This window comes from Candoia aspera, chromosome 16, assembly GCF_035149785.1.
Source record: "Candoia aspera isolate rCanAsp1 chromosome 16, rCanAsp1.hap2, whole genome shotgun sequence".
Lineage (NCBI taxonomy): Eukaryota > Metazoa > Chordata > Lepidosauria > Squamata > Boidae > Candoia > Candoia aspera.
Window position 1 is genome coordinate 2,574,740 of NC_086168.1, and position 17,744 is coordinate 2,592,483.

Below are 17,744 nucleotides of genomic sequence, written 5' to 3' on the forward strand. Positions count from 1 at the left end.
TGGGGGAGGAGGGCGCCCGTGCGCTTGCGCAGGAGGCCCGACGGGCGGAGGGCAGGAGGACGTCCCTCCCTCTCTTTCTCTCCCCCGCTCTCTCTGCCGCGCATGCGGGCTGGCTCGGCTTCATCCTCTCTCCTCCTGACACCCGATTGGGGAGAGGGGTTACAGGGCCCGCACGCGCCTGCGCGCTCCCCCGCGGGCCTTCGCCCGCCGAGGAGGGGAAGCCGGCCGCGCGTGCGCACCGACCCCCCTGCCGTCGCCCTGCGTCCGGGAGGGGCTGCGCCTGCGCCTGCGCGCCGCAGGGGGCGGGAGAAGCAGCCGAGTGGGGTCCGGCTCTGCGCAGGCGCCGTGCGGTCCTTCAGTCGGCTGGCGGCCGCGGGAGGGCGAGGAGAGAAAGCGCTTTTCTGCGCCTGCGCAGCGCTCGCTCGCCCCTCGCCTGGAGCAGCCTGAGGAGGCGGCGGCGGCGGCGGCGGCGATCGCGTGAGGGACCCGGGCTCGGCCACCACCGCCGCCTCGGTCGACGCGCGGCCTCGCGGGCGGAGCGCAGCCGAGAGCGGGCGAGCAGGAGGCGGGCGGCGGCGGCGGCAGCAGGAGCGGGGCCGGACCAGGCCGGTCTGAGGCGAGGCGAGGCTCCGCGCGCCCTCCTCCCTCAACATGTCGGCGCCGGCGGCCAAAGTCACCAAGAAGGAGCTCAACTCCAACCACGACGGGGCCGACGAGATCTCCGGTAGGCGCGGGCGCGGCCGGGCGCGCGGCCGGCCTGCCTCCCCCGTCCCTCCCTGCCCTTCCTCCCTTCCTTCCTCCTTCCCTCCGCCGCCATCTTCCCCGGAGGCGCGAACGGCGGGAGGCGGGGGGCGCGCGGCCGGATGTGCGGCCTGCCCGCCGCCTGCCCCCCGGAGGCCATGTTCGGCGCCCCTTTTGTCTGGCGCCGGAGCGCGGCCCGGCCGGCCCGATGGCGCCGATCGCTCCCCGCCCCCCCGCCGCCGCCGCCGCCGCCGCCGCCGCCATGATGGCTGCGCTCGCCGCATGGCCGGCCGGCCGGGGGCCGCGCTCGCCGGGGGCGCCACGTGCGCGCCCCTCGCACGGGGCCGGCCCCCGCCGCCGCGGAGGGGGGGCCGGGGCTGCCGCCCCCCCGCGCGCGTGTGCGCAGCGCCTCCCCCGCCCCCCGCGCGCAAGCGGCGCACGTGCTGGGGAAACTTGGCGCCCGGCAGGTGGTTTGGCGGCGGGGGGCGGCCTTTCCCTCCGCCCCCCGGAGGAGGAGAGGCGCCTTCTGGCTCGGCGGGGCCGCCGCCGCCGCCGCGCGAAATGGGGGCCCCGGTGGGGGGGCGTGAAAAAGTTTGGTGGGGTCGGGAGGGGACTCCTTCCCGCCTTTGGACGGGCCCTGGATGCTGCTGCGAAGTTTATCTTCTGGGGTGGGGGGTTACCGGAGGGGGGATGACCGGAAGCAAGGGGACAGGGCTGCTGCTCCTATTTATTATTATTATTATTATTATTATTATTATTATTATATTTTTATCGCACCTTTTTTATACATCACTCAAGGCAGCAAACGTGCCTAATCCCCCCACCTCCTCTTTTCTCCACAACAACCCTGTGAGGTGGGTTGGGCTGAGAGAAGGGTGGGGACTGGCCCAAAGGCCCCCAGCCTGGCTGCTAGGCGGAGGGGAAGGAGTGCAATAGGGCGGAAAGTGGCTGCCCCCAAGGAGCATGCTCCTTCCTGCGGGGACCCCTTAACAGATTTTGCGGGGAGGCAACGTGTTTCGACTGCAGGGGAGAGCCTAAGACTTCCTGTGGTTTGCACTTCGGTCTGCTACTGGAAGAGGCCCGGCAAGGTGGAAATTGAAAGGGTTCGGATCTTTCAAGGGTGCCGGATTTCAGCCGCTCTGGACGCTCAGTGGAAAGTATTGAAAGTCCAGAAGTATTGATGCAGTGTGCGATACTACAAAACATTGCTTTGCCCCGCCGTTTGAGCCTTTTTTGGGAGCTTCAATAAACTTTCCTTTTTCTCCCCAGACAAAGAGCAACAGGAAGCAATTGAACATATTGATGAAGTACAGAATGAAATAGACAGGTAAACTCTGTCTTGAATATGCTTTTAAAGGAGACATGAACAGTGTTTTATTGAAAGTTTGCCATCCTATAAAAGGACTGTATTGTAAATCTCTTTTCCTTATTTAATAATTGCCTATGAAAAGATGTAAACTAAGGAGATGGTTTTTAATACAGAATTTCAACGTCTAAAACTTAACTTTTATATGGAATTGGTTGGGGGGGAAATCCCTTTTTTCATTGTAACTCAATTTGCCTGTTTCAGTTCTCTTCCCACCCACTTTTTTGAGGATTTGACATAAACTGTAACGTTTCTGCAAAGCAAGAGCTCTCATGCAGAACAATTAAAACAGATTAATGGGAACTCGCTCGGTTTATTTCTTTTGCATACTGTGGAACATTTCCGTTATTGAGCTGAGACTTTCCAGCTAAGGCCAAAATAGAACCTGTCTTTAGTAAATGTTGTGTTTTATGATGAAAGAGTGGATTTGGCATTTCGCTGTGTGAAAACTTCCATGTTGGGTTAAACCCTGCTTAATGCTCTAGTTTTTTGTACTGTGTAACAGTTTTGCTTGTTTTTACTTGTGTTTAAATCTCGTGCTTCAGACTGAATGAACAAGCCAGTGAGGAAATTTTGAAAGTAGAACAGAAATACAACAAACTCCGCCAACCATTCTTCCAGAAGAGGTCAGAATTGATCGCCAAAATCCCCAACTTTTGGGTAACAACATTTGTCAACCATCCACAAGGTAAGCAAAGTTACTTATTTTCTAGAAACTTGCAAAACAAAACAATTCCTTAAAGTGACTTGCAGTGTTTCAGATCATATGCAAATGAAAGTTTTGAAATGCAAAGGTCGGTCCCTTGAGTTAGCTCCCATTTTGATTGTTTTCTTTTAAATTCAGCATTCCAGGACAGTTAAGGAGAAATTTAGTAGGAGGGAAGCATTGGTTTGAGAGAAAAACAGGTCTTATTAGTGGGATAATGGCTCCCTGTGAAATCATTTGTAACACAGATTTCATCTCTCTGTCACAGTATCTGCACTGCTGGGGGAAGAAGATGAGGAAGCACTGCATTATTTGATCAGAGTCGAGGTGACGGAGTTTGAGGACATCAAATCAGGTTACAGAATAGATTTTGTAAGTATGGGTGAATGACGTCAGTTTTGCACGTTTATCCGGTTATGTGATTTTTCTGGCAAATGCCGTTCAGAACAAATTTTCTACACAGCATACCCCAAAATATCCTCCAGAGGGTGGGTTGATCCTTTGCAACCGTTTTGAGGCGCTTGTGGGTGACGGGGGGAACAATCTGCACTGGGGTTGTGCTGGGGGAAGTGTTCAGGGTTAATGTATGGATGGTAGGAAATTTATTTTAGATGCCTTTTTATACCATGTGTAAATTTCAGAGTTTCTATTCTTGCATGTTCCCTTGACTGCAGTATTTTGATGAGAATCCATATTTTGAAAACAAGATGCTCTCCAAAGAGTTTCATCTGAATGAAAGCGGAGACCCGTCATCCAAATCCAGTGAAATCAAATGGAAATCTGGGAAGGTATTTAACACCATTAAATCTAAAATTACCATAAGTAGCAGTAAAAAGCCAGGAGGAGTCTGGTAGCAGCAGCTCACAAAAGCTGACGCCTTTTAATAAAATGTGTGAGTTGGAAAAAAGTGTTCCAAGACTCCTAATTTTTTACCATCATACACTAGCACAACTCTCCTACAACGTCTGCATACGTAACTGTCATTCTGGTTTGATTGTTGATTCAAGTTATTAACGCGGCATCTCTGGCCAGAGTTTGGAGCAGACAGACTGTTTGATTGATGGACTTAGCAGTTGGGAATTGTTTCTTAAAATTCTTGGCAGCATGTCAGATTTAATGCAACCCTGTAATGTGGAGGGGAGGGACTTAATCTGAAGCAAATACCAGCCTGCCAGAGGCGAATGGGAACAATGGGAGTGTGCAGAACCTTCTGTCCAATTGTACTGAGTTGGGTTACTCGCTGATACTGTTACCTTTGTGCTGCCGTCCTTTCAGGGTATTCAGAGCAACATTTGTGATTCTCCTCTTTAACTTCAGAACAACTTTACGTGGCAAAGTTGGGCTCTGATGGAATGTGATGGGCCTAGGCCCTATGCAGAGCTGGTGCGGACAAAAGTTCTGCGGGGGAGGGACCCCTTAAGAACAGTAAAATCTGCATTTTTCCTGCAGTGGAGGTGGGCATTCTGCAATGCGTTGCCTCTGGAGGCAGGTTCAGATCCTTTTTTTCCCCACTCATGGCGAGAGGAAGAAGGTCACGCCAGGCGGCAGTTGCCCCTTTTGTGATGCTTAGAAGGTACACCTGGCTGCCGTGTTCGTTACTGTCCTAAGCAATTCCCACCAGGGAGCTCTGTTTCCCTCCCTCGTTGTTGGCCTTGGTGCTGTGATAGTGGGCCAGTGGAGCTGCTTGAGAGAGAGAGAGAGAGAGAGGTGGAACTCGTCCACATGTTTGAGCAGAATTCAGCTTCCGAATTGTAGCGTAAATACTTGCATAGGTCAGATAGGTCTGTTATGGGGGGCATCTGACTGCTGACTTCTTTATAACAAATCAGGTAGGCTTGTCGTAGCCCAAATAAATGCGCAGGCAGTTGTGGCAGAAGAAAAGCGGACGGGAGGGTTGATTTTCTGTGTTTTCCTGACCAAGGATCTGACAAAGCGCTCTAGCCAGACGCAGAACAAGGCCAGCAGAAAGCGGCAGCACGAAGAGCCGGAAAGCTTCTTCACCTGGTTCACCGACCATTCTGACGCGGGGGCCGACGAGCTGGGGGAGGTCATCAAAGATGACATTTGGCCAAATCCACTGCAGTACTACTTGGTGAGTGGTCTCCACGGAGGCTGCGGGGCTGCCGAGAGGGCGTCGGCCCACACGCTGACCGTCTTTGTGCCCAATAAGGTACCCGATATGGATGACGAAGAAGGTGAGGGAGAAGAGGACGACGACGACGACGAAGAGGAGGAGGGCTTGGAGGACATTGATGAGGAAGGTGATGAAGATGAGGGTGAGGAAGATGAAGATGATGATGAGGGAGAAGAAGGAGAGGTTAGAGCTCTAAGATTTCCCTCTTGGGATGGCAGTTAGTCACCTTGCATTGTCCTGAACTTTACCAAGCTCAGAACAGAACTAGCCGTTGAAGATTCAGCTGGCTGAATACTTCGCCATAAACGACTGTTCTCGCTGCTTCGAAGTTCAAATTCGGCTGGTCCCAAAGTTTAGTTGCAGCTTGACCAACTTACGTGAATAACTTGCATTCGGTCAGTGAGCGGGAGAATGTTAAAGTAATTTTGCAGCTAAGCCCCGTACAATTTAAAATTATATATGCAGGGTTTGATGAGCACACTTAGCTTATTGGTGGCACTTGAATGGACTGGGAGGAAATGTTCCCTTTGCTGCCATGGGCTAATATACTGCCTCCAACTTGGGAGAGAAGTGCCAGTGGGCAAGTTGTATAAGCGCTGATTAATGGTTTCCCTCCTCTGCGTGGTATAACCCGCTATTCCACTTAGGTCTTACTGTGCTCCAGAGTCTGGCTGGGGAATTCTGGGAGTTGAAGTCTGCACACCTTAAAAGTTTCTGAGGTTGGGGAACCTTCTCCAGAGGACCTTTATCTTGAAAATTATCTCAGATTCAGTGAGAATATGACAGTAGTGCTATTTTTTTCCCCCTTCCCTTCAAACCTGTATTGGGTGGAGGTCGTTTCAAACTCAGCTTCATCTTTTAGGAGAATATAGTGTTTGCTGGTGGTGCTATGCCAATGTGTAAGGTTAAAGAAATTCAAACGAAAAGCCCAAGAGCCGATAATACAATTCGTAATCCAAACATGGAAAGCCGCTGAGCACGGTAATAGACCTAGATCACGTTCATTCAAGCACCATCCATCCCCTTATCCAAAGCTGCTTGTTTCCATTTTTCACCAATTTCAGGCTGACTGTTTCAAGAGCTGATAGATTGTTATGTGGAGGAAATTGACAAGCAGATGTTTCACTGACTCAATCATTTATTTGAAAATGTTGCTTTTCTTTCAACAGGAGGATGAAGGGGAAGATGACTGAACACTGACAGATTCCAACCACGGTCTATCCCTCCTTTTCCCTCCACCAGTCCCTGGGAGCAAATTGCTGTCTTATTCCCCCCCTCCCCCCCCATCCACCCTTTTGTGCTCAGTCGCATTGTTCTCCTGAGGTCTTTTTTTCCTCTCCTCTTCGCCATGGTTCACAAATAATTTTGGAGAAAATATCTTGAGCAGAATACAGTGGAAGAGAATCTCGACCCATTTCAATTTTTTTATCCCTGTTTTGAAATGAAAAAAACAAACTGTCAATGGCATCAACACACTGTGTTCTGTGGGGAAGAACGAGAACCTCCTGCTCCTGTCTCGTCTGCTGGAAGCTGAGGAGTGCTAGGCCCCTGTGTGGTAGTGCATAGAATCTAGCTTTTTCCTTTCTCTGTATATTGGGTTCAGAGATTACACTGTGTCTCTATGTGAATATGGACAGTTAGCATTTACCAACATGTATCTGTCTATTTCTCTTGTTTAAAAAAATGAAAAAGCTAAAAAAAATGGGGTTATAGACAGGGTAAGCAAGGGTGGGTTTCAGATGTTGGGGTGGGTTAAATGGGCATTTTGACAAAACATGGCTTCTTCTCCTTTTGGCATGTTTAATCGTGATGTTTAACAAACATCTTTGCAGTTTAAGATGACACTTTAAAACAAAAAGAAATAATAATAAATTCTCTCCTAATCATTACAGTTGAGCCCTTCCACTTGATGGAGAATCAGCAGAACCTGTAGGATCTTATTTGGAATTTACATTCTCTACTGTAATTTTGTTCCTTGTTTTGGGTTTTTTTTTTCCCCCCAACTTTATTTTTTATTTTTTGTTTTGTTTTTGTTTCACTGGAAAAAGAAAGATGCTCAGTTTTAAACGTTAAAAGTGTACAAGTTGCTTTGTTACAATAAAACTTAATGTGTACACAAGGGGGCTGATAGTCTTCACTGAAAAAGCATGCTTTGGACCCATCCCGTTCAGTTTGGTTTTCCACATACAACTTAGAATCGTTAGGGCAAAATATACCACAAGGGACACAAAGCAAAAAGGTTGGTTGTACAAGCAGTTGCAACCCCTCTCCCTCTCCGGTACTGGCTCCTCTTGCAGAGATCTGTTCCGCGCTGGTGGGGTTCAGGCAGAAGAAACAGTCACCCGTCGTTCTTTTCGAAGGAGTTGTAGCTGGCTGTTCCTCCAGGGTGGAAAAACACGGCAGTCCGCACACGAACCGATAGCCAAACTAAAGAGCCGAGCTGGCTGGTTTTCCAAGCAAGATTCCTGGTCGGCTTGCGGGGCCAGGTAGATGGGGGGGCTTGATTGCCAAAGGCTTTGAGATCATCCAGCATGATGCTTTGAAAATGAATTCAGTGTAGGAAGAATTGTGTAACTTTATCTGTTGGTATCAATAAAGATCATCACTGGATTGGTCCTTCAGAGTTGCTTGAATTTGGAGCTTGGTTTCCCTTGGGAAGAGGGGTGGCAGAAGTTCATTGGCATGACTTTTCCTTGGGAGCCTTTGTAGCACTGGACCAGTTTTTAAAGCTCTGTTACATGATGTAGATAAGTTGATGTTAGTGAAAAATAGCTTTAACAGGATGGTTGAGAAGTCCAATTGCAAACGAGACCAACTTTAAGCTGCGCTTGAGAAGGAAGTGTATTGGGCTGAAAAACAAATCCCATCTCTTTTTAAGGAAGGACAGTCTCAAAACATGATGAAGCATCACCTGCTAAAAAAATAAGATAAACTTGTTAACACTGGTGCAACCAATAAAACTCAATTTTATTAAGGCCTTTTCTTTATAGGACCTTTCACCCAGAAAAAACATTTTAAGTTTCTGTTGAAGTAATGACTCTTCTGCCCTCTTAAGAAACTACCTTAAAATAGGCTTTTTATCTGGATCCGAGCTGAAACTAACTCAGACTTGATTCCCAGGAACAGTTCACGGGGCCCAGTTAAGAAATCCCATTGAGTGCAAGTTGGATGTTGTTAGAATGTTTGCATTGTGATTGAACCGTGAGAATAGTTTTTCCCAAGATTAAAACCAGGTTTACAATGAGGATTTAGGTTGCACCAAAAAGTTTAAAGTGGACGCTAAAGAAGGGCCAGGAGCTATAGAAGGGCCAGGAGCGTTCTGACTGTTGAAACAACGAGCAGCGATCGTCTTCAAGGGACACCGTGGATCAAGGCATGATGAAGGGGCAGATTTATTGGTTAGTACTTGATTTCTGCTGAGCACAATCCTCTTCGTGGGCGAGCATCCATCCATTTGGTGGCCTTGCTCAGCCATTCAATTCCACCTCCCTGTATATGCTCTGGTGGGGTGGGCGGGGGCATAGATTTTCTCGATACGTTAGCCGAGGACTGAATTGGCAGGCGGGGTGCTGATTTAAAATAATAGCATTTTCTACAGTCTCTGAGCATCCTGCAAAATCAGTCCCACTCTAAAACATTGTCAACCGCAGCCACTTTTAAGATGGGTGGACTCCAACTCCCAGGATGGCTGGCTGGGGAATTCTGGGAGTTGGAGTCCATAAAGTGGCTGCGGTTGACACACGCTTTAAAACAAGGTTCATTCTGTGCATGCTTTGACTTTAAAAAACCTGAATCCTTCAAAGTTGGTTTCTCAACTTTGGTTTGTAGGTGCCCTACAGGAGGCTCTATGCCTAGTCTAATCTTTTATCAGGGGATATTCATTGGGCAGAACCAGGTGGTTGAATGTTCACAAACCAGAGTTCAAAGCAGCAAAGGATCTGTATGTAAGTGTCCCTGGTATATAATAAAACACTGCAGCAGCAGAAAGGTTGTTGGAATGCTGCCCTTCCAGTATTCGAAGCATCAGTGGCCCTGGACAGGCTCCAATACGCAAGCCCTCCCTGGTCACTGCTGATAGAAGAGAAATCGAAGAGAGTATTTCCGTCCAGCCCGGGATGGGGTGTTAGTTTTGGGGTGGCCCAAGAGTGCGGAAATATTGCGCAGTCTCTCTCCAGGCCTCTGCAGCCTCCTGCAGTTCCAAAAAAGTGGAAATCCTCATCTGGACCATCTTTAGCAAGTTAGGAAGGCTGTGGGGTGAGGGTGGGGGTTACAACAGACCCCTCCCCAGAGCACCCCCTCCAGGCATGCGCAAAACGGGGGAAATGTTGGGCTTTGAAAGGAACAAGCCGTCGCATTCCAGAAGATCTGCAGAGCTGTTTATGTCAGCAGGGGCGGAGTAGAAGACCCCACTTGGCTGGCCTGCCCTCCCTCCCCACCCACCCAGCAACTTCCTTCCTTCCTTCCCACCCACTCGCCCACTCCCCTGATCTTCCCAGTGCCTTCCATCCTCCCAGCTGCCGGTGCCTTTCACTTTCCTGTTCCTCCCCGCAATTTCTCCTTGGCCCAAGACAGTTCTCTTTTAAGCCATACTCACAACTTAAACCAGTGTTTCTCAACCTTGGCAACTTTCAGATGTGTGGACTTCAACTACCAGAATTCCTGAGCCAGCTTTGCTTTGCGGGCTAGGGAATTCTGGGAGTTGAAGTCCACACATCTTAAAGTTGCCATGGTTGAGAAACACTGCTGTAAACACTCCAAACTGGTGTGGGCCAGTTTGGGGACCATCCCTCCTCAGATCAGCTCATCCCTAACCCCTGCTAAATTCAGAACCCACCTTTCCTCCAAGGCAGACCCCACGTTGGAATGGAAGGCAACACCTAACCCAGAGTTATCTCATTCAGCTTTCATGCCTTCATATTTCTCCATGATTCTCTTTTTTTTAAGAAATTCAACTTTGGGGCATGCAACATCCCCATCCATTTTGCCATTTTGGGATGCAAAAATCCCCCATTTCTCCAGGGGAGCCCACAAATTTGGACCCTACAGAGTTCTGGCAAACTTCCTTGACATCATCAGCCCCTTTGCCATTGGCTGGGAAGCCAGTGTAGGGGTGGCCACTTCAGCCAATCAGTGTTTGGGAGATGGGCCTGCAAAACGTACCAGAGAGTTCAGAAGCTTGTTTTTTTTATTTTCAGCCACTCTATTCCGTAGCTCTTTTGTCTGGAGGACCAGATGGGCAAAAGAGTTCAATTGATTGGGTTTAGATGTTCCATGACACAACTGATTGCATAGTTTAACCCATGGATGACCAGGTCAATTCGGTGTTAAATTTAACCCCTGTGGGGTCAGTGTTTCAATGATATACTGGCCTGGTTGTGCTGTGCTATATTATTATTATTATTATTATTATTATTATTATTATTATTATTATTATTATTATTTCTAGTCACTTTATTCCTTTTTGCATTTTGAAGTCAGTGTTGGGAAATTATTTATTTGCACATGTTTTTGCAGCAGTTTACAAAACAACTGACAAAAATACCCATCATGGTTAAAAAGTCTGCGGGAAACATCAATATGTTAACCCATAACCAATCAAGGTTTACATCATGAGGATGAACTATAGAAAATGAAAAATGAAGCATTTTTAAGAAAAGAAAATCAAATGCGATAATATCCACAATTAAATCAACCTAAATCATTCAAAGTACTATCAGTTAAAGGCGGTGGGAACAAACCATTCCACCAATAATGTCCATCTTCAGTGGTTTTGGGAAGGTGGGAAGGGATGGAACACGTCTTATTTATAAGGGGAAGGTTCTTCATTAAAAAAAAAAAGGATGACTTGGCCTCTATTTTTTATTTCATTTCATTTATTTATTCATCCAATTTGCATGGCTGCCCATGTTACAAAAAAGCGATTCTGGGCGGTGTACAATAAAACAATTTTCCTTATTTCTTCAAACCTCCCAGCAAGAATTTCCTGAATGGGCCAACTTGTACCCCAAGTAGATAAATTAAAGATATGAGTTCAGAATTATATGTGAAGACCTGGTATTAGTGCACCCCAACACTTGAGAAGAAACGTTCTTCCTTCCTGGTGCAGGCAAGCCTTCCCCAATACAGGTGTTGTTGTTTATTCATTTAGTCGCTTCTGACTCTTTGTGACTTCATGGACCAGCCCACGCCAGAGCTTCCTGTCGGTCGTCAAGACCCCCAGCTCCCCCAGGGACGAGTCCGTCGCCTCTAGAATATCATCCGTCCATCTTGCCCTTGGTCGGCCCCTCTTCCCTTTGCCCTCCACTCTCCCCAGCACCAGCATCTTCTCCAGGGTGTCCTGTCTTCTCATTATGTGGCCAAAGTATTTCAGTTTTGCCTTTAATATCGTTCCCTCAAGTGAGCAGTCTGGCTTTATTTCCTGGAGGATGGACTGGCTTGATCTTCTTCCAGTCCAAGGCACTCTCAGAATTTTCCTCCAACACCACAGTTCAAAAGCATCGATCTTCCTTCGCTCAGCCTTCCTTATGGTCCAGCTCTCGCAGCCATATGTTACTACAGGGAACACCATTGCTTTAACTATGCGGGCCTTTGTTGTCAGTGTGATGTCTCTGCTCTTAACTATTTTATCGAGATTTGTCATTGCTCTTCTCCCAAGGATTAAGCGTCTTCTGATTTCCTGACTGCAGTCAGCATCTGCAGTAATCTTTGCACCTAGGAATACAAAGTCTTTCACTGCTTCTACATTTTCTCCCTCTATTTGCCAGTTATCAGTCAAGCTGGTTGCCATAATCTTGGTTTTTTTGAGGTTTAGCTGCAAGCCAGCTTTTGCACTTTCTTCTTTCACCTTCATCATAAGGCTCCTCAGTTCCTCTTCAATACAGGTAGTCCTCACTTAACAACCATTTGTTTAGCAATGGGTTGGACTTACGATGGTGAAGAAAAAATGACTTACAACTGGTCCTCACACTTACAACCATCAGTGTCCATGTGGTCACGTGATCACAATTCCAGTGCTTGGCAACTGGTTCACATTTATGACCGTTGCAGCATCCCGTGGTCACGTGATTGCCATTTTCAACCTTCCTGGTTGACTTCTGGCAAGCAAAACCAATGGGGAACTGTGTGATTTGCTTAACAACCATGTGGTTCACTTAATGCCCATGGTGATTCACTTAATGACCACCACAAAAAAGGTTGTAAAATCAGGTCAGATTCATTTAATGAGTACTTTGTATAGCAACCAAAATTCTGGTCTCAATTGTGGTCATTAAGCAAGGACTACCTGTAAGGTTGACTTGGATGGGTCAACAATGAGGTCTTCCTTATGCATCCAAGTTCTCTCCTTCTTTGGTGTATAAGGATTTCTTCTTGGAGAGAAATGAAAATGGTCACCTCCATGGATTTCAGTCCAGCTTTAGGCTTGGTTTAGGGACTCTGGTTGACCTCTCACACAGTGTTCTGTGTCAAAAATTGGAGAAGGTCCCACAATGCCATTTAATTTGTTCTCTTAGCCAAGACCATCAGGAGACTGAGACGATACAATGATCAGTATTTTAATGTATGACATTCTCATATTCTAGGAACTAAACCATGATGTGGCTTACAGCTGAGTGTGATGTGTGAATTCACTCCCATTTTCCTAAAAAACATGGCTTATGCCACAACACAATAAATGCTGTAGGGGGGGAACTGTGTTAATCTATGGTGGCCAAAAATCAGGAGTCTGGTATCACCTTTTCCAGCTAACACCTTTTTTAAAAAAGCAGAAGCTTTTGTGAGCTCCAGATTTATAATAAGATTTGTTAGCTGAAAAAGATGCTACTCCTGACTTTTGGCCACAATACCACATGCCAGCCCGGGATTAACCTTTTACCCCTTCTCATTTTGCCTGACCCAAACATGTGGCTAACTCAAGAGTCTGTGCATTTTATAGCTTGGTCCTTTCGAAGTATTGCCCTCAACTGGAATTTCACTGGATGCATCCAGAGATTGGACAGTTGTCCAGCTTTAATTAAAGCATTTAATTACATTTAATTAATGCTTTAATCCAAATTCCTGCATCGAGCAGGTGAATCTTTCTAATTCTATTAGTCTTAGTTCAGATATAGTGATACTAACATTCGTGTCACAATAGGACAGATTTCCACTTCAAAGTCCTTTAAGACTTGGCTTCCCAAGGTAACCTGGTTATTCCTAAACCTGTATCTTGCTTCGGTCTTCTGAATGTTTACTAACCAACCAGCAAGCATTTGGCGTTTCCCGGTTCCTGTCCTACTGTTCCTCAGACATTTGCCCACCATTTCCTAAATGGCTCCGGGTCCTTCCCGCTGCCCCCGATGGGGGTTAGAACTGGAATTAACATAAACAAAATAAATGAAAGTTTCGTGGTTGCTTCACCGCTTGGCCAACGCGGATGCTGCGAGTTTGGCGCCGTTCCGCGAGGAAGCGTGGGAACGCGGACTCCATAAAGAAACGGCTTTGTCCGAGCGGCTGAAAAAAAGAGGTTCACAAAGCAGGCTTCCCGTGGACCCCGATTTATCCCGGTTTCTGGCTTCACGCGATGATTCTGAATCCCAAGGAGCTAAACTTTGCCCCCCCCACGCACTTTAGCCGCCCCCCATGCGCTGTCCCGCAAACACATCTGGTCGGCGCCGGCTCGTCTGCACGCGGGGGGCGAGCATCACTGCCTTCATACGGACGCGGGTCTACCTCCAAGGGCCGTTGTGGCCGCAGACCCCGAGGCCACGCGGGAAAGCAAGCCTCGGGAAGGCGCGGCTGCGGAGCCCCAAGGGGATGCAAGCGGGGCGGCGGCGGAAGGGCTGCGGGGGGCCGCCGGGGCTGGGCGGCCGGGCCGGGCCGGCGAGCCAGCAGAGGGCGCGAGATCCGCGCCGCTTTTCCCCCGCGGGGCCGGGCCAAGTTTGAAAAAGTTCCCCGCCGGCGCCGGGCGGTCTCCGGGCTGCGGCGATGGCGGCCAGGCAGATCCAGCAGGTGAGCGCGCAGCAGGCGCCGCGCAGCCCCGGCGCGCCTTCGCGGAGGAGCCCCGCTGCCCCGCGCCTCCGCCGGCCGGGGCGGGGAGCCCTTCCAAGCCGGGGGCTGCAGAACGAGCCGCGGGCTCGGGGCGGGCGAGCCGTTCCGACGTGCCGGCGCTTTCGGCGCGCGTGTTGGGGTGGCCGGGGAAGGTCCGAGCCGCTGGCTTGGCTTGTTGGTGGGGCCGAGCGTGGCCGAGTCCACCCACTGGGGTCAGTCGAGCCGAGGCTGGGTGTAGCGCCCCAGGGGCGCCTCTCCGGAGAGACATCCGCATTCGCAGCGGAGGAAGCGATTCGCAGGTCTGAAGGCTGCCCGGGCGCAGCTGCTTGGCTGTGGGAATCTGGCCCGTTCATTGATCTGCTTCTGTATTCATTCTATATTCATTCATTGATCGGGTTTTCTTTGCACAGCCCCTCAACTCAACGCCCGACTCCGGGCTCAGAAAATTGGGGGAACGGGAGTCAGCCCTGTTGGGCAAACCCACCTTAAACGTTTGGACAAGGAACCAGTTTCTGCTGCTTTCCTTCCCCACCGTGGGTTAACTAGGCTTATGCTCTGTTTGGGTCGGCTTCCGCGTGTGTGTGAAGCGTAGCGGGCTGCCTGAATCCGTTCCGTGTTAGCCTAGGCAGCCAGCTGTGGTTCAGGTGAGCAGGGGAGGAATGCAGGTCATCAGGTGTTGGGAAATGATCTGTGTTTACAAGAAGGGACTATGGTGTAATTCAGAGGCTGGCTGGGGGAATTCTGGGAGTTGGAGTCCACCCCTCTTAAAGTTGCTGAGATGAGAAACACTGGCATAATTGAAGGCGGAGACAAATTAATAATAAACTTTCTGATTCTGATAAGATGCATGTGTTTAAAAAACAAAATGAAGCAGTAACTTAGAGAGAGGGTAAATTATGAATGCATTTATAACCACTGTCAAAAAGATTGGAAGCCACTTCTTTATAATCTTTTTTCTTCCTTACTCATTCACTATTCTTTCTTATTGTCTTTGTTTCTTTTCTAATATTTCTATTGTTTTTAGCTTGTTAAAAATTTCCTCAATCAAGTGATACTTAAAAAAACAAAATGGAACAAAACACCACCTTTTCACAAGATTGGGGTGTTGACAACACAAATCTCCCAAGCCTGTAGTGGCCTTCGTGGGTTGCAACCAAAACAGCACAAAATTGTCAAATGGGCAGGGGCGTAACTTTGGGGAACTGCAAGGTGCTTTATCAGAGAATTTGGATTTATTGACGACCTGTTTGTGGTAAATTTTCTTTTCTCTCTCTGTTTTTGTCAATTATGGTTTGCGGTTTTGTTATTTTCATTAATGTGCTGAGATTTTCTTGTTTTTTTTAAAGGGTTAGGAATATACCCAAAGGAGAGGCTTTTCTTTCCTTTTTAAAGAATTTTATTAACTTTAAAATAAAGATTAAAACTACAAAAAAGCAAAAAAAAACCTACAAAAAAGAGAAAAAGAAAAAAGTGAAAGAACAGAAAATAAAAAAGGATTTTTTGAGAAATTACAAGATGACTTGTAATTTCAACAAGAATATACAGCAATTTCCATAATCAATCCCTTACTCTAGATCTAACCAAAATCACATTATTTCCATAAATCATTCCATAAACACATCACAAAAATCACTAAAAACAATTGCCCTTCCCCTTATATATAAAGAAAAATAAACATATAAACCTCTAAATCAGCTTCCCCCCCCCAAGGAACCCATTTATTTAGATATTTCCCTCCTACCGCTATTCTATACATTTCTGGCCACTATAATAAAAATCAGATTGTAAAGACATCTAAATTATCTACTTTTATACTTAATAATGCTATAGCAATCTTAACCCTATTAAACCTAAAACCAAACATTTAAACCTAAAACCAGAGAGGCTTTTCTCAGGGTATTCAACTTCAGAAAGTTCTCCCAAAGTATTATTTTCCTTGGCCTGATAATATCTTGCTGGATCTTAATTGGATCCGGTAAAATTGAACTATTTTTTCCTTTTTTTTATTGGTTTTCCTATATATTTTTCCGGGGAAAGATTGATAATTAATAGCAGCTAATCAACACCATTAATGATGTTTAATTAATTAGTTAATAACAGAAATGGTATGGCAGCCATTTCAATCCTTCCATCCATTTAGTTGGTCATTTAGTTTAGTTCCTTCTTTTTTGGGATCATTGGAAGCATGAATCAATGGAAGCATGAATCGGTTCTGTCTAACCAGCGACTCTCCAGATTAGTGGTCTTCAAGGCCTATCATCCCCAGCCTTTACGAATTTGGACCCTGGCACATTTGAGGGAACCCCTGAGAAAGCTGAACTAGCATGTTTATGACACCTTTATCTAAATCTTTGGATTTTAGATTGCAGGTGACAAAAGGGGTCGTTAGCTTAAAGCAAGTGGAAAAGGAAGGTTACGTACTCTATGAGGACTAGCAGTTTGAGAGATCTGCAATTAGCTAGGCAAGTACAGATTTTATAGATGTTGGCGATTCTAGGAGAACGAAGGAGGGGCTGTTAATTCTGCTTCTTTAGTTATTGATTTATACGTTCTGTCGTGTGCACCTGGTCTTCCTTCATTTTATCCCCCTAACAACAACCCTGTGAGGTTGGTTGGGCCAAGAGAGAGAGCAAGAGAAAGTAGTGCCCCCCAGCCCCCTAGAGAGCTCCATGGTGCACTGGGGGCATGAACCTGGATCTCTCCATACTTAGCCCCACCTCTTGCCAATTCCTCAGCTGTCTTGATCTGCAACAGCAACCCTGCAAAGTAGGCCGGGTTTAAAACCACCTGTCTTGCTGAGCAGGGACTTGAACCTGGGTCTTCTTTGCTTGCTGTGGCCACTATAAGTTCCTTGGCCCAAAGGATGAAGAATGGGATGAACTTGACCCCCCAAATCGCCCTCCCGCCCCGATAACTCCTTTGCCCTCGGTTAGCCTGGCACCTCCAGGACTCGGCCGAGCTGCGTTTCCTCCGAAATCCGGATCCCGTTTCCTTGCCAGGCAAGACTTTCCTGCATCCAGGACTGTTTGTCCAATTTCCAGTAGTTGTTTTTTAGGAGACGGGAACCCTTCCCAGATTTCCGGCTTGGCTGTTTCTGCTGTGGATATCTCATTTCCACACCCGTCCTTTTTTAACTTCTTTGGCCTTAAGAACTAAATAATGAAGCATCACAACAGATCGCAGAGCCTCTGTCGTCTTTCAAAGCCAGCGAGCCATAGCTGCCTTCTCTTAGTTCATTCCGTTTCTCAGGACATTCCAGCATATTTCGTTTTCTGTTCAAGATTTTAGAACTTTTTCCTTTGGCTCATTCACTTTTCATTCAACTGTTGTGCTTTTTTTTTTTGCTTTTTTGTAGGGAATGGGATTTTTAGCCTTTTAAATCAAATCAAATCAAATCTCTTTATTACGGTCTTTGACCAGCCTTTACAACAGAAGAAGAAAGTCCAACAATTTGTTATCAGGGAAAAAAGGAAAACAATAAAACAGTGAAACAACATATCTAATTAAAGTTTTGTGCAATTGTATAACTTGATAAAAATCTTTGGCCACCTGGTGTGTAAGTGTAGAGTCAGCATCCCTTAAAAAGAAATAAACATTTAAGCCATTTAAAAATTAAAAACAAATCTGTTCCTTGGCTAGATTTATATCTTTTTCCTCCGGGAGATTAAGGGAACTTTGCTAATGCTCAACTCCCAATTTTATCTTCACAACAGCCTTGTGAGGTGGGTTACACCAAAAGGGTAAATTAGAAGTTGGGTTCTCTTATCCTA

At 47.2% G+C, this 17,744-nt stretch overlaps 2 protein-coding genes across 4 annotated transcripts in view; both read left to right on the top strand.

Moving 5' to 3' along the window:
- The first annotated feature begins 560 nt into the window (after nt 1–560).
- SET (SET nuclear proto-oncogene) lies at nt 561–7,066 on the top strand. Of its 3 annotated transcripts, none has more exons than XM_063316243.1 (8): nt 561–724; nt 2,011–2,068; nt 2,653–2,795; nt 3,082–3,185; nt 3,488–3,601; nt 4,735–4,905; nt 4,984–5,130; nt 6,117–7,066. In XM_063316243.1, the coding sequence occupies exons 1-8, from the start codon at nt 652–654 to the stop codon at nt 6,138–6,140; spliced, it is 834 nt and encodes a 277-aa protein (XP_063172313.1). In that variant the 5' UTR covers nt 561–651; the 3' UTR covers nt 6,141–7,066. The 3 variants fall into 3 exon arrangements, with proteins under 3 accessions (XP_063172313.1, XP_063172314.1, XP_063172315.1); XM_063316244.1 differs by having other exon boundaries at nt 4,984–5,089; XM_063316245.1 differs by having other exon boundaries at nt 4,984–5,074.
- Nucleotides 7,067–13,821: 6,755 nt separating this feature from the next.
- Nucleotides 13,822–17,744, top strand: part of PKN3 (protein kinase N3) — a 32,659-nt gene continuing 28,736 nt past the window's right edge. Inside the window, exon 1 of the mRNA XM_063316439.1 lies at nt 13,822–13,935. Coding sequence (XP_063172509.1) covers nt 13,912–13,935 — 24 coding nt within the window. The 5' untranslated portion in view covers nt 13,822–13,911. The remainder of the gene's footprint in view (nt 13,936–17,744) is intronic.

What these genes read in the sequence shown, in the direction of transcription:
- SET (XM_063316243.1), top strand. Translation starts at nt 652, where the DNA reads ATGTCGGCGCCGGCGGCCAAAGTCACCAAGAAGGAGCTCAACTCCAAC. An exon ending in CAGGTTACAGAATAGATTTT is followed by an intron (nt 3,186 to 3,487) that starts GTAAGTATGGGT and finishes CCTTGACTGCAG; the next exon opens with TATTTTGATGAGAATCCATA. An exon ending in ATCCACTGCAGTACTACTTG is followed by an intron (nt 4,906 to 4,983) that starts GTGAGTGGTCTC and finishes GTGCCCAATAAG; the next exon opens with GTACCCGATATGGATGACGA.